Genomic DNA, 22441 nt, shown 5'->3' on the forward strand with positions numbered 1-22441 from the left:
GCACTTACACACCAAACTTGACATTTTTATTCCTGTATTCATATATAATTTGCTTGAGTATATATATAACATTATATTCCTTAAAAAATACACAAATATATTGTTTTCTATCTGTTCTAAGTATTTTTTAATTATAGAGTGACAAAGTGAGATACACAAAAGTCAAAAATATATTAAACAAGAATTTTGAAACGGACTTCATCTAGTGTTTAGATCTTTGTACTAGAAATGTATGCAAATTAGCGCATATTTCATTAAATAATGGTTATTTGCATATTTAAACCTAACAATTTAGAAAACTTGTAATACAAAAAAACTATTAGTTTTACCCTATTCACCTGCAGTGTCTCGCCTGAAGATACAGAAATGTCTAAATCTTTAAATCAGTCTTGTCTCACGAGGTTTTGGTCAAAACACATACAAATAAACAACGTTTTAATACAAAACTTGAACTTTTTTTAGTCATAACGACTATTTACCGCAAATCATAGTCGAATACACTGTGGTAAAGCTCATATTGGTAAGGAATCAGACTGCAAACACAATCGACAAAATAATATTTCAATATGGAAGTATGAAATGTCATAAATTGTCTTGAAATCACATACTAGGATCGATATGCGCACCTACACTGTGTTTTACGGTAACCGCGTTCATGTGTGTTGGCTCGCCTCATCTCTGTCAGTTGTAAAGACCTTCAGGTGAAGAGCGGTAATAGTAGTAATAAGAATAATAATGTCGTATTATAACTTCTCCAAAGAGGCGTTTGTAGGCTCAGCGACGCTTGGAGTGATTTTTATAGCGGGATATTATGTGGGTAAGTTTTATAGCGGGAACCTCAAGAAATACAGGGGAAGTGACCCGTTGCTCTTTCCGGAAGTTTGTGTACTTTGACACACGCCGCAATTAAAGACCCAGCACACAATTCATTTCTATTTGAATTTTAACAGTGAGTTAATTAGTGTCATTTTAGGTTTAATAAAAGTGAACTTCGTGTAAAACGGTTCATTAAAACATTAACAAGTTCCCACCTAAATAGCATATATAGAATATGACTAAGAATAATATACTGCTTCAGTTGGAAGTCCAAGAACACCTTTTATGATTACATTTTATGATTATGTACTAAAACTATAAGCAAGAAACTCGTTTTTTGTGAAAATAAATTTGCAGAAAATACAGTTGCGGTTGAAACAGCAAATACATTAATTTTAATTGTTTAAAATATATTGAATTATTTATTTAAATCTAATTTATGTTGACATTACAAATAGATAAATAATAATAAAAATAGTATTTATTTCATTAAATGAAATTAGATTAAATGAAATTAAGTTTAGTTACAAAAATTAAACTGCTTATTTTATATTGAAATTGCAAATAAATAATAAACAATTAAAAACAATTTATAAAGTGTAAATAAATATTAATTAAAAAATAGCAAATCAATTAATGTTAAAGTGTTAAAAATATTAATATTAAATATTAAAATATGTATTTTAAAAAATCTACAGGTGTGTCAGTGAAAACTGCTTATGAATATACAAATCTTATTTTATGTTGACATTGCAAATAGATAGAATGTAAATGATTAATAATACAAATAGTATTGTTTCATGTGAAATTTAAAGTTTTCTGAAAATTAAACTGCTTATTTTGTTGAAATTGTGAATAAATAATAAACATTAATTTACTACAATTAATAAAAAGTGTAAATAAATAATACTAATAAACAGCAAAAACATTAATATTATGTGTTAAAAATATATATATACACATCAATCTTAATTAAATAAATAATAATATTAATAAAAATAGTATTAGTTTCATGTGAAATTTAAAGTTTTAGTAAAACTAAACTGCTTATTTTATGTTGAAATTGCACATAAATAATATACATTAATAAATGTATATTACAATTTATTAATATTAAGCGTTTATATATATATATATATATATATATATATATATATATATATATATATATATTGAGGTATACATGACAGTTTAAAAAATTGACTTTTATAAATAATTACAATGATAATAAAAATAGTATTAGTGTTATGTGAAATGTAAATATTTAGTAAAGTTAAACTGCTTATTTTAGGTTGAGATTGCACATAAATGATAAACATCAATTTAAAAAACACTTAATAAAAAATGTAAATAAATAATACTAATAAAATTGCATGAATTCCCACCTGCAGTAAGAAGATTAATTGTTGTAATAAATCAATTATAAATTATAATACATTTACACTAGTATAAATAACACACAGTACACCCAAAATTTATATTATTTTTTCTGATTTCTTCTTTCTAAAGGCAAACGCAAGTCTAAGTTGTTCAGAATGTCGACGGGTAAAAGTCACGTGGGAAGAAAAGGTGATCCAGTGATGCAGTACCTCCTCAATCACTCTCTGAGGGAACATCCAGCCCTGAAAAAACTACGCGAGGTATGTATTTCTGTTCATAATAGCTTTAATGTGAACACTAATCACTATTCAGTGTTGGGGAAAGTTACTTTTAAAAGTAAAGAATTACAATATTGAGTTACTCCCTAAAAAAGTAACTAATTATGTTACTTAGTTACTTTTTATGGAAAGTAATGCGTTACGTTACTTTTGCGTTACTTTTTAAATCTGGGCAGGGCTTGGTTCTTTGTTTTTAATATAAAAAGTTTATTTTTGTCAAATGTAAAAGCTTTTTTACTCCAAAAGCCTAAGGTTTAGAGAAAAGTAGATTGACGTCTGTACAGTAGACCGCAGAAGAAAAAATCAACTCTTCAGCAATAAAAAAAGGAAAACAAATGTTAGATTATCTTGAGTCATTTTTGCTTATTAGTATGGATGAATTGGATCATCGAAGGTTAATAAAATTGGATTAAATACATAAAGGATATTTGTATTATTTAACATAACGGGTTTGCATTGATTTTCGCTGGTTTTGGTCATTTTGAGGAACACTGTATCTGTTTTTTTAGTGAGTGAGATGAATAAATGCATGTTCACATTTATTCTAGACCTAAGGTAACATCTTACTCACAATTTCTCTCAACATGGGGACAGGAGAACTTTTAATCAATAAATGCAGGCAAAAAGTAACTGGTATTTTCTTGTCAATTAAAAAGTAATGCGTTACTTTACTAGTTACTTGTAAAAAGTAATATTATTACGCAACTTGTGTTACTTGTAATGCGTTACCCCCAACACTGTCACTACTAATGCATATATAATAACAGATTGACACATTCATACAGTAAATGTATTTATCAAGCTCAATTTCATTAATTGTGTTTATTAATTTCTAATCAGAGTGTTTTCATCTCTAGAAAACCATGGAGCATGAGTTGAGGATGATCATGGTGGCCTGTGAGCAATCGCAGTTCATGGCAAACTTAGCCAGTTTAATCAAAGTCAAGAAGGCCATTGAAATTGGTACGTGACTGTTTGACAGAATATTTGTTTAGCTTACTGCACTCGACATGTCTGAGCAATCTGTGTGTGTTCAGGTGTTTATACGGGATATAACGCGCTGAGTATCGCTCTCACCCTTCCTGAAGACGGGAAACTGATCGCGTGTGACATTAGTGACGAATACATCAACATCGGCAGACCTTTCTGGAAACTGGTGAGATATATATGAGTCACATGAAACTATTTACATCCCTATTTATGCTCATTTCTGGTCCTATTGTGCATGAAGCAACTTTTTCTGGATTAAGACCTGGATTAAACTGTTTTTCCACATACACTGCTACTCAAAAGTTTGGGATCAGTAAGATTTTGAATGCTTTTGAAAGGAGACTTTTCTGCTCATCAAGGCTGTGTTCATTTAATTAAAAATACAGAAAAATAACTGTAATATCGTAAAATGTTAATGCAATTTAAAATAGTGGTTTTCTATTTTAATATACTTTAAAATATAATTTATTCCTGTGATGCAAAGCTGAATTTTCAGCATCATTACTCCAGTCTTGACTCAGTGTCACATGATTAATACTTTTATTCAGCAAGGATGTGTTAAATTGATAAAAAGTGATAGTAAAGTCTTAGCTTTTGAATGAATGCTGTTCTTTTTAACTTTTTATTCATCAAAGAATCCTGAAAAAAAGTATCACAGGTTACAAAAAAAATATTAAGCAGCACAAATGTTTCCAACGTTGAAAATGAAAGTAATAAAAAAAAATTAACATTTTTTTAGGCATATCTACTGTAGTCCAAATTTTCATGTAGGAAGTGGAGACCTGGATTGTTCTGGGTTAAAACCTGGATTGAACTGTTCTTTACATACACAGCTGCTCAAAAGTTTGGGATCAGTAAGATTTTTAATGCTTTCGAAAGGAAACTTTTCTGCTCATCAAGGCTGTGTTCATTTAATTAAAAATACAGAAAAATATCTGTAGTATTGTAAAATGTTAATGCAATTTAAAGCAGTGGTTTTCTATTTTAATATACTTTAAAATATAATTTATTTCTGTGATGCAAAGCTGAATTTTCAGCATCATTACTAGTCTTCAGTGTCACATGATCCTTCTTTGATAAATAAAATGTTAAAAAGAACAGCATTTATTTAAAATAGAAAACTTTTGTAACAATAAACACCTCGTTTGGGGTCGGTACATTTTTCTTTCTTTCTCTCTTTGTAAGAAATTAATACTTTTATTCAGCAAGGATGTGTTAAAATAATAAAAAGTGATAGTAAAGACTTCTATTTTAAATAAATGCTGTTCTGTTTAACTTTTTATTTATCAAAGAATCCTGAAAAAAGTATCACAGGTTCCCAAAAAATATTAAGCATCATAACTGTTTCCAGCATTGACAATAAAAGTAATAAATCAGTATATTAGAATGATTTCTGAAGGATCATGTGACACTGAAGACTGGAGTAATGATGCTGAAAATTCAAAGTATGTTAAAATAAAAAAAAATGTTATTTTGAATTGCAATAATATTTCATAATATTACTTTTTTTCTGTATTTTTTCAAAATAGAATTTTGATTAGCATAAGAAACTTCAAAATCTTACTGATCCCAAACTTTTGAGCGGTAGTGTAAATAGTTTAATAATGGATTGTGTATTAGTCTGTCTTTTATCAGAGACCATAAACCTTCACCGCTGCCTTTATGTGGGTTAATATTTAAACCTATAAGTGACTTTTAACATAGTAAATGAATAACAAGGTTAATTAATATTCATATAATGAATCACTGTCTAGACTGCATTACGTTGTTATATGAATGAACATATATTATTCCTAGTGGATTCGACATTATGTAAATATTATAATCAAGTATTTAACAATCTGTCTGTTGTTCTGAAATTTTCTTAGGCCTGCGTTGAGCACAAAATAGATGTGCGTCTGAAGCCAGCGCTGCAAACTCTTGGTAAGATCTGGATTTTTCAAGCACTGTGTACTTATTTATATCCACATAACCTTTAGACTACAATCACATCTGTTTTTGTTTTTTTCCTCCTCATGTCTGACACAAAAAAATAAGGTAGTATCACTAAGATACTACTATATTAATATATAAATATATATATATATTTTTTTTTTGTAGTTGACAAATTTGTTGCGTGTTTGTCAATAATATTAGGGTTTTTTTGTTATTTTAGTACATCAAGTTAAATGAAAATGAGAAATATTAGCTTGGCAACTACATTTTTAAAAATATTTTATATATTTTTAGACAAAGTTATGACGTGCATATTTTTTTTTACAGCTAATATTTACTGCAGATTTACTGTAGTCCTTACTCTAGTCCTTTCAAGTATAAATTATAAATACATAAAACTATATTAAATTTTTATTTCATTATTTTATTTTATGTTATATATATTTATGCATTTTTTTCTATATACATTTTTTATTTAACCATTTTTATTTAAGTACATCAAGTTAAATGAAATTGAGAAATATTGGCTTGGCAACTAGCTGAAATAAAATAAGTTTAAATTATTCCAATATTTTATTATAATTTTTCTTTTAGACAAAGTTAAAAAGTGCATTTCCAGTGTAATGATTTACATATATATGTAATGATGATAATGAGATATTTATTTTTTTATTTTTTTATATATTTATTTATTTATTTATTTATTTTTATTTATTTATTTATTTTTTCAGTTAAAGAAAATAGGTTTAGGTTTTTTAAATTTATCATATAAGTTATGAAGTGCAAATTCACTGTAATTAAAATTTGCTTAATTAAATTTGCTGTAATTAAAATTACATAAGTTAAAATTACATAAAATAAAATAAGTTTACTTTTTTCCCTAATATATATATATATATATATATATATATATATATTAGATTATTTTTTTATGAAGCATTTTTATTGTAAATTTTTTACTACTAAAATTTACTGTAGTCAAAATTTTCAACTATATTGATTTTACTATTATATTTATTATACATATATAATACATTTTTAGTTCATTTATTTAAGTTATTTTAGTACATCAAGTTAAATAAAAATAAGAAATACTTGCTTGGCAACTAGCTGAAATGAAATAAGTTTACTTTTTCTCCAATATTTTATTATATTTTATTTATTTTTTAGATAAAAAATAAAGTGCATTTCTACTGTAATAAATTTTTTACTAGTAATATTTACTGCATATTTACTGTAGTCAAAAATTAACTATACTGATTTTACCATTATATTTATTATAAATATATGTATTTATATGTAAATGTATATATTTTTTTTATTTTTATTTTAGTACATCAAGTTAAATAAAAATGAGAAATACTGGCTTGGCAACTAGCTGAAATAGTTAGTTTACATTTCTTCAATATTTTTTTTATTTTTCAGATAAAGTTATGAAGTGCATTTTTACTGTAATTAATTTTTTACTAGTAATATTTACTGCATATTCACTATAAATATATAATACTTTTTTTTTTTTTAATTTAAGTTATTTAAGTACATCAAGTTAAATGAAAATGAAAATCTCCAATAATTTATTTGTCAATGTTTATTATATTTTAAATTATGACAATGTTTTTTTTTATGGTCTTAGTTTTAGTTTTAGTTAACAATAACAAAAAAACACACAAAAAAAACAAAAAAAAAGTTTAAAATATATTGTCCATTAGGTCTCATCTGCTTTGAAGTCAAAAGATTTTTAAGATTTTTCATATTCATATTAATTCATATTAAATGTGAAATTTGTTGAGGATGTTACGATGCACATGTCAGTGTGTTTTACACACATGAACGACCTCAAACCAAAATAATCGGAGCAGAAAATATAAGACAACCTGCCTTATAATGTTCGTCTAATGTGTGTGTTGTGTGTTATTAGATGAGCTTCTGGCCGCTGGTGAAGCAGAGACGTTTGATTTTGTCTTCATTGATGCTGACAAAGTCAACTACGACAGCTACTATGAGAAATCCCTGCAGCTGGTCAGAAAAGGCGGAATAATCGCTATAGATAATGTGAGTTCATATAATATCTTTCTTCATTTAACTCATTTCAGCTCATCAAGGCTGCATTTATTTGATCAAAAAAGCAGTAAAATTATGAAATATTATTATAATTTAAAACAGCTGTTTTCTATATGAATATACAGTACCGTGTAATTTATTCCTGTGATCAAAGCTGATATTTTTTGCTCATTACTCCAGTCTTCAGTGTCACATGATCCTTCAGAAATCATTCTATGCTGGTTTGCTGCTCAAGAAACATTTCTGATTATCACAGATGAATAGAAAGTTCAAAAGAACAGCATTTATTTAAAATTTAAATCTTTTGTAAGGTATTTTCAGTCACTTTTGATCAATTTCATGCCTCCTTAATGAATGAAAGCATTAATTTCTTCCCAATCAAATATCTAACCTAAGGTTCTGTGGAGCGGTAAAGTGGTGAACCCAGCAGAAGGCGACATCGACACCATCAGCATCGATAATCTGAACAAGAAGCTCCATCGAGACGTCAGAATCCAACTGAGCATGCTAACAGTAGGCGACGGGCTTACATTAGCATTTAAAATCTGACATTATATTGATATACCACCATAACAGCGATCATTCATTTAGGCTGTTCAATTGAGAATATGCATTGTTATAATTGAAAGTTTTGTAATCAATTGTTCATGGTGCCAAGTATTGATTATGTTTCTGAAAATATGTTTTAAATACGTATTTGTGGTATAACAGTTTTCAATAAAGAAAGTTACTGCACTGAAATATGAAATATTTTAATAAACGTTTTGAGTGTCTGGATTCTGTAAGTCAAAGCAAGGAGAAATAGAACAGTGAATTAAATACTCTGTCGGGAAGTAATCATTTTTACAGGGCTGCCAACTCTCACGCATTCAGCGTGAGACTCACGCAATTTACACTTTTCACACGCTCTCACGCCACACATCCATTTTCTCACGCAGTCAAAAGCACCCTCAGTTAAAACTGTAATAATATAAGATATTGGCTAAACAGATTTGGTAAAAGCTCCAGGGCGTATTTGTGTTTGTGCTCTGGAAATCGCCAAAAGACAAATTGTTTTCGTAGCGCTGAGCAATGTAGCCAATCACAGACATTTCTGTTGATCTAGAACGCCTGTGATTGGACATTGCGTCCTGAATTCACTCACCACTAAACACCAGATTTTTTTCCCTGTACACTTGCCAGTCCTCTCACTGTAAATAAGCGGTTCATTGATTATAAAGGGACTTTTGCGATTAACTGAAGCGACACGTTTTTAGTGATTATCAAGGAAGGGCTATTGCGCACTCCAAGGCTACATATAATCCGTTTAGAATTTGAATAAAAGTTTTGTTTTTCGTCCTGCTAACGGCTGTATAGGTACAAGAAGCAAAATTTCGGGAGTGATAAATTCCTCATGAAGGAAGGATTAATTTTCGAATATGAGAAAAATATAATTTCTCAGAACAGCAGACTACAGAAAAATATTTGAATTTTCGTGTCAAAATATATATATTTTTAAATGCAGTTGCAATTATTTATAATGACTAAATCTAGGAATTTTTTTACTGTACATAACTTTTTACCACAACAAGAAAAGTAAATAGTTTTGCAGCACTGCAACAGTTATTTTACAGCATTTTATGATGAAAACACAGTATGACATTTTTATAAATATATTAAAAAATAACAAATAATTTCACAATGCTGAAGTCAGACCAAATTTAAATAAAATAAAAAAAAAACTGCTCATGCGAACATGTGTGTACCATCTTTTTTGTATCATGATTAAAATGCAGTGTTTAGTTCTAATTTTCAATTTATTATTATTTTTTATTAAAAAATGTTTAGTTGTAGTAGCAGCAACTGCAAAAACAGTTTCATTGCCAGAAAAAAAAATATTTATGGCTGGTAAATTCTCTCAAATCACCCAAAAATTTCATTTGTATCATGAATAAAATGGGCCCTGCTTGCAAGTGTAGAAATTACAACAAAAGTATTGTAATTCCCCTACTGTAGAATAAGATAAAATAACATACTGGTGAAATACTAATTTTTATTTACTTTACAGAATTGTTTTCCAATATTACTGTCGTTGGAATAATAATATAAAATTATTATTATCAATTATTTTATCATTTTAAGTCAATTCACCAGCTTTTTTCTTTTAGTTTGCACACTGAAACTGCATTGGAGCTCTGAATTGTGAACTCTCAAAGTGCACCAGATAGATGAATTTAGCATTAGCGAGCATGCCCCCGGACCCCCCTAAAGACACTGCTGTGGGAATTCTCACTCCAAGCTGAACTCAAAAGTTGGCAGCCCTGTTTTTAACTGTTTACTAATAATAATTTAAAACATGTGCATATGCATTTTTATTTGTATGTCTAATATGTGACCCTGGACCACAAAACTAGTCTTAAGTAGCAGGGGTATATTTGTAGCAAGAGCCAAAAATGCATTGTTTGGGTCTCATTATTTTTATTTTACGCCAAAAATCATTAGGGTATAAAGTAAAGATTCATGTTCAATGAAGATATTTTGTAAATTACCTTTTTGATTAGTAAAATACATGGCTAAGAACTTCATTTGGCAACTTTAAAGGCGATTTTCTCAGTGTTTTGATTTTTTTTTTTTTTTTTTGCACTCTGAAATTTCAGATTTTCAAATAGTTGTCTCTTGACCAAATATTATCATATCCTTACAAACCATACATCAATGAAAAGATAATTTATTCAACTTTAGATGATATATACATCTCAATTTCGACAAAATGGACTTGGACTGGTTGAAAACGCCAAACGTTAAAAAAAAAAAAAAAAAAAAAAAAAAAACGCCAAACGTTTCTTGTCTTGTCACACTGAATTATGAATTACATGAACGTAAACCTACCATATCTTCACTTCAGAGCAGTCATATTTCAAAAACGTTGAGTAATTTGCATCTCTGGATATTACCGTCGATCTTTTATCGTTTCTATCATAAAACAGTTGTCAAATATTAAATGTTTTGCTACTTCCATCTTACCTCACGCTCTTTCGACGCTTCTCTTGCGTGACGTCTGTGAACAATAAACCCCGCCCACTGTGATTTGATTGGCCATTTCAATCATTTTGACATTGACGAGACTGTTGACTACTCAGCAAACCACATATATATTTTTAAATTCTTGTCTTCGTAACAACAAATACAGCAAAGCAGCGCGAATTTAGGCCATCTCTAATAATTGATCGGGACTTGCGACTTGTTCCGAGAGCCGTTTTAACGGCTTTGATTTGATCCTCATTAAGCCCCGCCTTAAAGCACTACTGACCAATCCTAACTCAGAAACCGAGCGCATTTAGGCCACGCCCACACATTGCGGGGTAAACAATCCAACGCTCTCCATTCATTTTGTATTGCAAGAAGCGGACTCCTTGTCATTTCTGACTTACAACAAAAAACAGAACAATGTCTAAAAGCTGCTATGAGACAAGGTGTACAGTAACCAAGCTAAAAAAAAAAAAACACAGAACTACGCTTTTACAAGCTGTCGACCCCAAAAACGAGAGTTTATAAGGACACAAATAGTGGCAGATGTCAGGTTATTTCACTTCGGGCCATTCAGTTGGATCATTTCTCCAACAAATTGAAGGTAAGGAAAAGGAGCACTTACTTCGACCAATCAAATTTAGTTTCTCAATATATCTCCTTTTTTTCAGGGTGGTAAAATAATCCTTTGACATGATTAAAAAATATTTATTGTTGCTGGTAAATTTCCCTCCAGTAGACATAGTTCTTTTGTGTCCTTAAACGACAGCTTATAAAACGTAGTTCTGTGTTTTTTAGCTTGTATACTATACACCTTGTCACATAGCAGCTTTAGACATTGTTCCGATTAATAAATCAGTAATGAAGGAGGCATCTTGTTTTCCCTTCCAGTGGGCGTGGTTTTCATATTTTGACGCGTGTCGCTCTCATTAAGCCCCGCCTTAAAGCATTCCTGACCAATCCTAACTCAGAAACCGTTGATTTCCAGATAATATATATATTTTTGCGCTTTTATTTCTTATTTTAGGTAGTTTTTAAAAAATCTATTATTGAAATATAGTTCATAAAACACGACACAATTCCAGTTGTAGGACTTTATTGCAAAGGTGAACATACAGAAGGGAATGATTGTGCGGTTGAGCAGGGAAAGCCTCTCGTCTCCCTCGTTCATCAGTGTCTGCGTGAGTGTTTCATGGGGAGGTAGTGTGGAAACAACCGCAACATCTCACGACGAAAGAACCCGTTTGAGAGCCATAAAAGCCTGAATACAGAGAGAGAAGGACGATAAAGCTAAACTACCACAACAAACAGCCAAACAACAGCGTCCGGACATCACTAAACAGCAGCGGTAACTTAAGAGGAGACGCTCCGTGTGCAAATCATCATCTACATTCAAAACATTTACAATTAATCTATCACCCTCACGCTAATAAAAACTCATATATGGTTATTTAAAAATCTTTAAACATCTCTTTTCCACACAAAAACACTGTCAAGCTCCAAAAATGGCATTATCAAAGTATATTTAAGATATTGTATAGTTTCAGAAGACTTTATATTGTGTTTTAATCCATGTTGCCAAGTCCGCGGTTTTCCCGCAGAATTGGCCTACTTTACCACTGTTGCCGCAGGTTGAAGCAACACCAATAACATAATATTTAGCCTCTGGAATGCTTTTACTAGGGAAACCCCGCCAAAAAGTGTATTTTACACTTGGGGAACCCCTTTAAAACGCTTTCGGGCTAGTTTTGAGTAGCAATTGGGTGGGTTTTGTTTTGAGAACCTGGCAACCCTGGGTCCTTTTTTTTTTTTAGTTTGACAGTCTTAGTTACTGTTATGTAAAGAAGAGATGCATAAATATTTATGCTTATCAAAATCAAGGTTTGCAACAACGAGGATGAGTAAATAATAATAATAATTTACATTTTTGGTAAACTATTCCTCAGAAAATGACCAGGAAAGGAAAGCACATATAGATGGAAAGCGCCGCTTTGGGGAGAAATATTGACAGTAAGGTAGTGCTGCAAATAAATAAGAGACGAGGCGCAGGTTTGGGTTCAGCATTCGGGTTAAAGCCGACGGTGGTCTGCGTGTGGAGATATCAGACTCTTCCCTTTGCCAGATGTTCCCGTGAGAAACGCAACATGACGCTTAGTCGGGTGTTATGCCTCCAGTTCGAGTCCCAGACCCAGTTTATGGCCTCCAGCGTTGACGTTCTTTCCATCAACCAGAGCGGAAAGCGTCAGCTTCACTCCTGGATACAAACACAGTTTGCATTAGACTCAGATTCAGATTCATTCTTTATTTCATTGGTTAAAAGAAGCAAACTTATGTCTGACTCACATTTCACACCAGAATAAAATGGGAAGAAATTAGAAGTAATACTTGACTCTTTTGATTTTGAGAGAAACATGTATCAAGTTGTGCAGAATATGATAGAAGTATGAAAAACTGCTGTGCTTACATCCTAACTGTACTGATTTTGAGATAAAATTAAAACAAAATAAAAAAAAATTTAAAAAAATTGTACAAATCAAAATTAAAATTAATAAAATAAGAAAAATTATACAATACAAAAAATAAACAATGATAAAAATATTTTCTATAAAATTAAATAAAAACAAAATAAATTTAAATGTAAAAATTAAATAAAATAATTGTGAAAACGTAATAAAGTAATCAAATATGTCAGACTAAACAAAAAAATCATTAAATAAAATAAAACAATAAAATAAAAACAAATCAAAATATTTTATATAAAACTAATTAAAAATGAAAAAAAGGAATACAACACAATAATAAAAACTTTATGTAAAACAAAAAATATATTAAACAAAATGAAATTAATGAAATAAAAACTAAACTAAAAACAAAAATACAATACAAACTAAACAAAAAATAATAAAAGTACACAAAATATATACATTTTATACAAACAAAAATAAAATAAATTACATTAAAATAAATATTTTATATGAAATAATAAAAAAATGAAATAAAACATAAAACAATGAAATAAGAAAACTAAAATAACAAAAAAATTATACAATACCAAAAATAAATAAAATTAAAAGTAATTTTCATATAAAAATAAGTTTTTTAAATTAAATAAATAAAAAAAGTAATACAACAAATAACCACAATAAAAAAAATATTTTTTTATATTAAAAAAAATGAAATATAAAACAACAATATACAAAACAAACTAAATAGAAAATTTTAAAAAGCATACAAAACAAAACATAAAACAAAATATGTTATACATAAAAAGCTAAATAAAAAAAAATACATTTTAAAAATAAAATAAGACACAGGTTTACCTGGATGGAGTGATTCATAAAACACTCACCTGGTCTGAGAGTCTGAGTGTAGCCGATCCCAACCAGACTGGCATTATTTACTTTAGCCTGAAAGCAACAGCAGATGCTGTTAAAACTTCACTGACAGAAAGACACTCCTTCAAAAAAGCAGTTTTTGTATAAAAACCCATTTAAAAAATATTTATTAATTTATATATATATATTTAAAAAATATCACTAACCCACTGAAAACTGCACAAATGTAGAGTAAAAACTTTAATAAACAGAAAAATATACAGTACAGACCAAAAGTTTGGACACACCTTCTCATTCATTTGAATGAGAAGGTGTGTCCAAACTTTTGGTCTGTACTGTATATATATACATAAATAATAAATAATAGAGCTAGTTGCAAAAACACATTTATATAATTCATTCAAACCCAGAGGGGAAATTTCTCAGTGAAACTCACACTAATAGAGGAGCTGGAGTCCAGCATGTATTTAGCGGCGATGCCGAAGCGTGTGCTGTTGTTGCCGGCCATCCAGGACAGATTCACCGCCGTCTCCAGATCATCGCTCACTTTCTGATAAATGGAGCCGCCGAACTCTGTGCCGTCATTCCTATCACACAAACAGAGAGATGATATTGTGCAGCTCTTTCTCGGTTAAGCTTCAGATTATTGAGGGCAGTAATTGAGAACGGCACCATCGCTGGAGATTTACAGGGTCTACAGAGAATATTCTAAATTAGAAATGGAACTGCTGCAATGCTGATCATGAGTACTGAATATTTATACACATTTCTATTTAACACAGGCACTGAAAAATAAATAACTATTGTTATTTATTATTAATATTATCAAAATAAAGGCTTAATGTTATTTATTATTATGAATAATAATCATCATCAATAAAAAACAAGAATAATAGTTTTTCTTAATTATAAACAACAATAATAAATAATTTATAGATTTAATAATAGTCATTTAATAATATAAATAATGACTGACAAGTTATTTATAAATAATATTATATTTTGTACTATGAAAACCATGATAAAACAATATTTCATATTGTCATGACCATTGTTAGTAAATATTATTTACAACCAAAATTAATTGTTATATAAATTATAATTAAGAATAAGAAATATCAGATTGATAGTTTCCAAATAATACTAATAACTTACATATTAATCAGTAATAAAATAAATCATTATTAATTAATTATTTATTTTAAATAACATAAATAATATAATTAATAAAAATATATTTCCAAAAAAAGTAACAACAGCACAACAGTTAATTATAAATAATATAATATTTTTATTACGAATACTTTGATAAAACAATATTTAAACAATAATTATAAAAACAACAATGCTGTTGTTCATACATTGTTGATAAATATTATTTACAATAATAATTAAATAAATAAGACAAATGTTAATTACTAATTACAAATAATTATAATTAATAATAATAATAATAATACATAAATAATTAAAATTATAAAATTATGTAGAAGTATTAGTAGCTGTATCATAATTAATACATATTATTTAAAATAATTACTAAATAGTTGTTTATTAATAATAACAAAATTCATTTTTTTTATAATAATTTTTATGCATTAATTATAAATAAAACAGTAGTAATAATAATAAATTACAAAAATGGTCATTAGTGGTAGTAGTAAATTATCGTTTATTAGTTGAAAATAATACGATAATAGTATTACTTATTTTTAATATTACGATAATTATATGAATATATTATAATAATTATAACAATAATAAATACTTACATTTAATATATAAAATTCGTAAAATTGTATTTAAAAAATAACAACTTTTAATAATTATAAATAAAAATAACCGTAATAAAAATAATTATTATTATAATTGTCATTAGTAGCAGTACCATTATTGTTAACAAAACATTATTATTATTTGTTTTATTATTTTATTAATTATAAATAATAATACAATAGTATTATTTATTATTAATATTAAGAAAATAATGATGGATCGCTAAAGCACTAGAGACGGTGTATATCTTACACATTAGTATGCAGCTGGAAGTCTCCGGTCTTGTATCCGATTGCAAAGTTGCTGCGAGTCATTTTAGACTTGGCGGAGTCAAAGGTCATCTGGTATCCGGCAAGCCAACCCTCGTAACCCAGCACAGCTGCTCCGTGGATGGCAGGACCGGCGAAGTCGAAATCCACATCACAGCCCAAGTTCGCATACTCACGCTTATAGGCCGTCTTCACCTTACCGCTCTTCTTACTATTAAAATAATACAAATACATTAGAAATCAGCTCATCTGAAGCTTATAAAGCTTATGTGGCATATACAATAAGTCCTTGTACCCAGTGTTTGGTGAGAAGGTCGTGTCAAAGGTCAGCTTGAGTCCTTTGGTGATCTATGAAACAAAATATACATACAAATTTCCAGCTGAAGAAATAAGATTTTTGTTGAGCGCAAGTATAAAAACAAACACTACCAGACAAAAGTATGATTCTGTAATGTTTTTGAAAAGTGATTTTTGCATTTTTTCAAATAATAATATTTAATATCAAATTAATAAAATTATATTTTCTAAATAACAATAACTTTTATGCATTAATTATAAATAAAAATAAAAGTATAATAATAATAATAATAGTAAAATAATATAATAATAAATTATAATAATTGTCATTAGCAGTAGTACCATTACTGTTAACAAAACATTATTATTATTATTATTTGTAATAATAAATAAATATTTTATATAAAGCAAAAATAAATAAACAAAATTAAATAATAAAACTAAATGAAATAAAAACAAAAAAGTATATAAAACAAAAAATAAAACTAAATATTTTATACAAACAAAAAATAAATCAATTAATAAAATAATTAAATATTAATTAAATAAATAAATAATATGTATTTTATATGACACAAAATAAAATAAAACAAAATATTTTATACAAAATAAAATTATAATTAAATAATAAGACATTGTACAATACAAAAAATTATATACACAATTTTTTTTGTATAAACTAAATTAAAAAATGTAATAAAATAATTTTAAAAAAATGAAATTTTAAGGTATAAAACAAAATATGTTAAACTAACAAAAAATTATAATTATAAAACAAAATAAAAACAATTAAAAAAGGTTTATACAAAACAGAAAAAAATCTTTGGATTTATGTTTCCAGGCCAGTAAATGACTATACATGTTATTTGTTGATGTATTTGTGTGTATCTGCACCTGGTCCTCCACGGTGATCTCTGTGCCCAGAGTGTTGTCCGTGTTCCACTTCTCGGTGAAGGTCAGTCCGTACTCGGCCCATTTATACTTGGTCTCCAGGTTCCCGCTGACCTTGTTTGAATCCATGTTAGACGTGCCGCATGTTTTAAACTCCTGAACGGCAAAAAAGAGGCATTATTATGTTACACAACAGCCTGCATGTCCTGGATGACATCTGAGGAAAGACATTTTAGAGGAAGATGGTATTACATTTACAGATAGATGATTAAAGATGAATAGAGATTTCTTTAAACATTGTTTCTGCTTATTTGATGAAGGCAAATTTAAGATTTTTTACAGGCCTTTTAAAGAGAAAAATGTAATTCCAACTTCCATTCAGTGTTATTTTAGAGTGTTTTAGATGCTGTTATAGTTTTTCTTAATATTTTAAATTAGTTTTTATTTTACCTTTTTAAATATTAACTTTAGTTTTTTTCTTTCAGTTTATTTTTTTTAAATATGGCTATAAAGTTTAGTTGGTTTTGTTTTCAGTTTAAAAAAGTTTTTTTTTTTTTTTTAAATGAAAAATGTTGCCTTGATAAGCTGAAAATAAATTAATGTTTATATAAATTAGTATTTTTTTTTTACAGTATTTCAAGTTACACATTTTTTTTGTAAAACCATAAAAAAGTGAAACATTTGTAAAAAAAAAAAAAAATGTTGATAGTTAAAATAAATTAATTTGATAATTTTTATGTTTATGTTTTTTTTTTTAATACTTTTTTAATACTTCCATTTTATTTCAGTTTAGGTTTGTTTTAATTTTAGGTTAAACATTTTTTGTAAAACCATAAAAAATATATAACATTTGGGAAAAAAATTATAAAATTGTAAAAAAAATAATAAATTACAAATTATAACATTATACATTACAAAATATAGTTTTTTAAATTAGAAATGTTGCCTTGGTTAGTCTAAATAAATTATCTTAAAACTTAAAACATTTGTAAAAAAAAAACAAAAAAAAAAACTATTAAAATTGTTTAATTTATTTTATAAAACATAATAAAACAAGTAGTAATTTCTTTATTTTGCATCTCAAGTAATAAGACCTTTATTTAAGGATGTCTCTTTATTTGCAGTGGAAAACAGCCAGAAACACTGAGGAAGAAATACATTTTTAAAATTAATGCAACATGTAATGCCTTGATTTTAAGACTTTCTGCTCTGATTTAGACCTTATAAAGTCTTTATTTGTGGAAAGGTGAATTAACACTTTTTAAGACCCACAGAGAACCAGTTAAAATAACAAACAGAGATGAATTGCACACTCAAAATGTGACTTAAAGTACTGAAGAAAGCACGCACCACTCCATTAGCAGACTTGGTTTTGACATCAAGCTTCACCGTTCCAAAACCTTCAGCATTCAGAAAGACACACATGAACATATAATATAATATGCATTTGAAATCAGTGGTGAGGGAGTGAAGAGTGTTACCGTAGCCCTTGTTGAAGATGTCCTTTGCAGCCTTTCCCAGGTCTGCGTACGCTGGAGGAACAGCCATTATATCTGCAAACACAAGGACAAGCAGTGATTATAATCTTATGTGTTTTAATCATAACCACAGACTCAAGGTAAGTGATATTAGAGGCATTTTCTTGCTGAGGTTTAGTCAGAATGCACTAAGTGATCAGATGCAGTATTTTGACCTGCGGGAGCAGACAACAGCTGAGGACGTCTGTCTGTGTGGTTATATAGTCGATGAGGTGCGGCCAGAGTAAACACACACACACCTACAGCCTCAGGACACTCCATTTAAGCAGATCAAACCCGTACTGAACAAACCCGGCATGCAAACACCTCATATGCATACAACACCTGAACAAACTACTGCCATAGTATACAACAATGCACACTATGCTGAATACTGCAACACAATGCAATGCATCCACCTGTTTCTGCCATTTCCAGTGTTATAAATAAACCATGATTTTATTTCATTTTAAAGTTACTTTCTTTCTTTTTTCATTCAATTATTTATTATATTTAAATTTTTTAAGTTTGTTTTTTTATTGTAAATGTGAAGAATGAACCACAATTTTATTTGGATTTTACTGTTATTGCATTTTTATTATTGAATTAAATATTATATTTTATTATTTTAAGTTTATTTTGTTTTGTTTTTTAATTATAAATGTGATTAATGAACCATCATTTTATTTGATTTTATTCAATTAATGTTGATGTTATTATATTTTTTTATTTTATTTAAGTTTGTATTTTTTTAATTATAAATGTGATGAATAAACCATATTTTTATTTAATTTTAATGTTATTGTATTTTTTATTCAATTTTTATATTTTATTATTTTAAGTGTTTTTTCCATTATAAATGAGATAAATGAACCAAAATTGTATTTAATTTTAATGCTATTATATTTATTTTATTTTATTTAAGTTTATAATTTTTTTAATTATAAATGTGATGAATGAACCATAATTTGATTTATTTTTAATGTTTTTTTGTTCACTTATTATATTTTTTTTTTTTTATTGTAAATGTGATGAATGAACCATCATTTTAATGTTTTTTTATTTTCTTCTATTCAATTTTATATTTTATTTTTTAATTAAGTTTGTTTTTGTTTCAAATATAAATGTGATGAATGAAACATTAATTTGATTTAATTGTAATGCTATTCTATTTTTAATTTTATTCAATTAATTATTACATTTTATTATTTGTTTTTATTATAAATGTGATGAATGAACCATCATTTTATTTCATTTTAATGTTATTATATATATTTTTTATTTTATTTCATTATTTATTATATTTTATTAAAGTTTTTTTTTCAATTACAAATGTGATGAATGAACCATCATTTTATTTAATTTTAAAGTTTTATTTATTATTTGTAACATTTTGTTTCATTAATTATTATTTTTTATTATTTTATTTAAGTTGTTTCAATTATAAATGTGATGAATAAAAGTATGGTTCATTCATCACATTTATAAAACTTAAATAAAATAATAAAATATAATAAATAATAGAATTATTGTATTGTATTATTAAATAAAATAAAACATAATAATATAATAACTATAACTTTTTTCAATTAAAAATGTGATCAATTAACCATAATTTTATTTAATTTGAATGTTTTTACATTTTCTTATTCCATTAATTATTAGCTTATTACATTTTATTATTTTATTTAACTTTCTTTGTTTCCAATTGTAATTGTGAGGAATTATTCATAATTTTATGTAATTTTGATGTTATTATTTATATATATTTATATTTTATTCCATTACTTATATTTTATTTTAAATTTCTTCAATACTAATGAAGTACACAATTAAATAAATTGACAAAATTACAATTAGATTTCAACTGCTCCAATAGAAACTATTCAAAAATGCTTTTAATGAAATAATTATTTTTAATTTAAAGGTATGCAATTAATTACATTGCTTTCACTAATTTTCTGACCATTTATTTTCAATTTATAATTACATAATATTAGATAACTCATTCAAAAACCCGTGTAAATACTTTGTGACATCTTCAAATGATTTTCAAATCATTTATAATATCTATAATAATGTAAATACTAACAGTTATTAATAACAATACAAAAATGCATTATAATAATTATAATATTTATTATTACTAAATCATTTAAAACAGAAAAAAGTCTGTTGCAGACATTGATTGTTTGTTAAATGCACAAAATAGCAAGAAATAATTATTTCTAGTGCTGCCATTTTATTTCTAAATATTAAATAGTGAAAGTTCAGAGTTCGCATAAAGCCGGTCTGGTTCGAGCTAGTGTTTAAGCAGAAGCGAACAGCTGTAGAGCAGCATTAGTGTGTTTTCTGACAGCTGTCAGCCGAACCGAACCGAGCCGAGCCGAGCCTGGCCTGGCCTCAAGCCGCACTGGATCAGTTTTAACGTTCACTTTAAAGCCCAGCCTCACACCAACAAAAATAAAAACAGAACAGTTCGAAAGGTTTAAACTGCACTAACCGGAGAATGCGGGTCGAACCTGTGCAGCAGAACCGGGTCACGGAGCACCGGCGACAGATGAAGGAGACTCACTCGTCGCGCTAATGCTAACACAGCAGAGTCAGGACCCCTAAGCGCTGCCCCGAATAATGCCTGACTGAAACAATATGTTCAGCAGCTCCGATTGCTGGAATAACGATTATTTTATAAAAAGTACATATTAATAATTTCTGCATTGATAATGTTGTATTAATACATACATATCGGACATTTAGATTAAAATAGACAAAAACGACCCTCAGTGGGCAGCAACGGAGAAGGTATGTAAAAAATAATAATAATAATACTGAAAAAATTAAGCTAAAAAACTAAATAATAAAATATTTTCTGACAGTTTCTTTTACATTTCTTTTACATTTATAATAATATTAGATAACTCATTTTATTATCATTTAATTTATATTCAAAATGTAATGTGTTATTAATATTAACTCATTTAAAAGTATGAAGATGTATGTCATTTATAAAGTTACATAACACAGAAGGACAATATTCAAACTTGAAAAACTTTCATTTATAAAAATGTATATTTCTGATAATTTATACAAAAATGCAAGGTATGTAAAAAAATAATACTGAACAAAATAAGCTAAAAACTAAAAAAACTAAATAGCAAATTCAACTAAAATAAATATAATAAATATGAACAAATAAATATAAATAAATACAAATTTAAAAATTCTGACATGTCCTTATAAACAATACTTATACTACTATTAATAATTATTATTAATTTGGAATATGCAAACTATATATAATTATAAGTAATTTATAATATATTAATTATAATAAAATATATTAATTATAACTGTAATTATATAATATTATAAATATAATATATATAATATATATATATATATATATATATATATATATATATATATATATATAATATGATATATTTATAATATATATTATAATATGAAAATTAAAATATAAAAAATAAATAAAATTTTAATAAAAAAATCTGACATTAAATGCTTAAAAATAATACTAATTTACTACTAATAATAATTATTATTATTTTTAATTTGGAATATGTTAACTATATAAAATTATAAGTAATATATAATATATTAATGATAATACAATAAATTATAATTATTACTGTAATTGTAATAATATAATAATATGTAATTATAATTATGGATATTGTAATATAACAAATAAATATATAAATATATCAATTTTATTTTTTTAAAAATGACATTAAATGCTTAAAACTTTTACTACTAATATTATTATTATTTTTTAATTTGGAAAATGCAAACTATACATAATTATAAGTAATAGATAATATATTAATTATAATACAATATATTATAATTATAACTGTAATTACATAATA

The 22441-nt window shown here is 27.0% G+C and overlaps 2 protein-coding genes across 2 annotated transcripts; one reads left to right on the forward strand and one right to left on the reverse strand.

Moving 5' to 3' along the window:
* The first annotated feature begins 682 nt into the window (after nucleotides 1-682).
* Nucleotides 683-8201, forward strand: LOC141297989 (catechol O-methyltransferase domain-containing protein 1-like). Its single transcript, XM_073828479.1, has 7 exons — nucleotides 683-817; nucleotides 2326-2456; nucleotides 3332-3437; nucleotides 3512-3630; nucleotides 5333-5387; nucleotides 7318-7451; nucleotides 7857-8201. Exons 1-7 carry the CDS (start codon nucleotides 736-738, stop codon nucleotides 8007-8009), a joined length of 780 nt encoding a protein of 259 aa, XP_073684580.1. The 5' UTR covers nucleotides 683-735; the 3' UTR covers nucleotides 8010-8201.
* A 3344-nt stretch (nucleotides 8202-11545) lies between these two features.
* LOC141297341 (non-selective voltage-gated ion channel VDAC2-like) lies at nucleotides 11546-21160 on the reverse strand. Its single transcript, XM_073827751.1, has 9 exons — nucleotides 21055-21160; nucleotides 18516-18587; nucleotides 18385-18434; nucleotides 17038-17190; nucleotides 16142-16194; nucleotides 15830-16057; nucleotides 14238-14388; nucleotides 13816-13873; nucleotides 11546-12720 (listed from the first exon to the last, which is right to left on the reverse strand). The coding sequence occupies exons 2-9, from the start codon at nucleotides 18580-18582 to the stop codon at nucleotides 12629-12631; spliced, it is 852 nt and encodes a 283-aa protein (XP_073683852.1). The 5' UTR covers nucleotides 18583-18587; nucleotides 21055-21160; the 3' UTR covers nucleotides 11546-12628.
* Nucleotides 21161-22441: the final 1281 nt, after the last annotated feature.

Source organism: Garra rufa, chromosome 22 (assembly GCF_049309525.1).
Source record: "Garra rufa chromosome 22, GarRuf1.0, whole genome shotgun sequence".
In the NCBI taxonomy this organism is placed as follows: domain Eukaryota; kingdom Metazoa; phylum Chordata; class Actinopteri; order Cypriniformes; family Cyprinidae; genus Garra; species Garra rufa.

Excerpts from the sequence above, each read along its gene's own strand:
- LOC141297341 (XM_073827751.1), bottom strand. The coding sequence starts at position 18,582 with ATGGCTGTTCCTCCAGCGTACGCAGACCTGGGAAAGGCTGCAAAGGAC. Across the intron at positions 14,389-15,829 it reads TTCCAGCTGCATACTAATGT|GAATGACGGCACAGAGTTCG; the intron begins GTAAGATATACA and ends TTTGTGTGATAG. Across the intron at positions 12,721-13,815 it reads CACTCAGACTCTCAGACCAG|GAGTGAAGCTGACGCTTTCC; the intron begins GTGAGTGTTTTA and ends GTTTGTATCCAG.
- LOC141297989 (XM_073828479.1), top strand. The coding sequence starts at position 736 with ATGTCGTATTATAACTTCTCCAAAGAGGCGTTTGTAGGCTCAGCGACG. Across the intron at positions 2,457-3,331 it reads CCCTGAAAAAACTACGCGAG|AAAACCATGGAGCATGAGTT; the intron begins GTATGTATTTCT and ends TTTCATCTCTAG. Across the intron at positions 3,631-5,332 it reads GCAGACCTTTCTGGAAACTG|GCCTGCGTTGAGCACAAAAT; the intron begins GTGAGATATATA and ends AAATTTTCTTAG.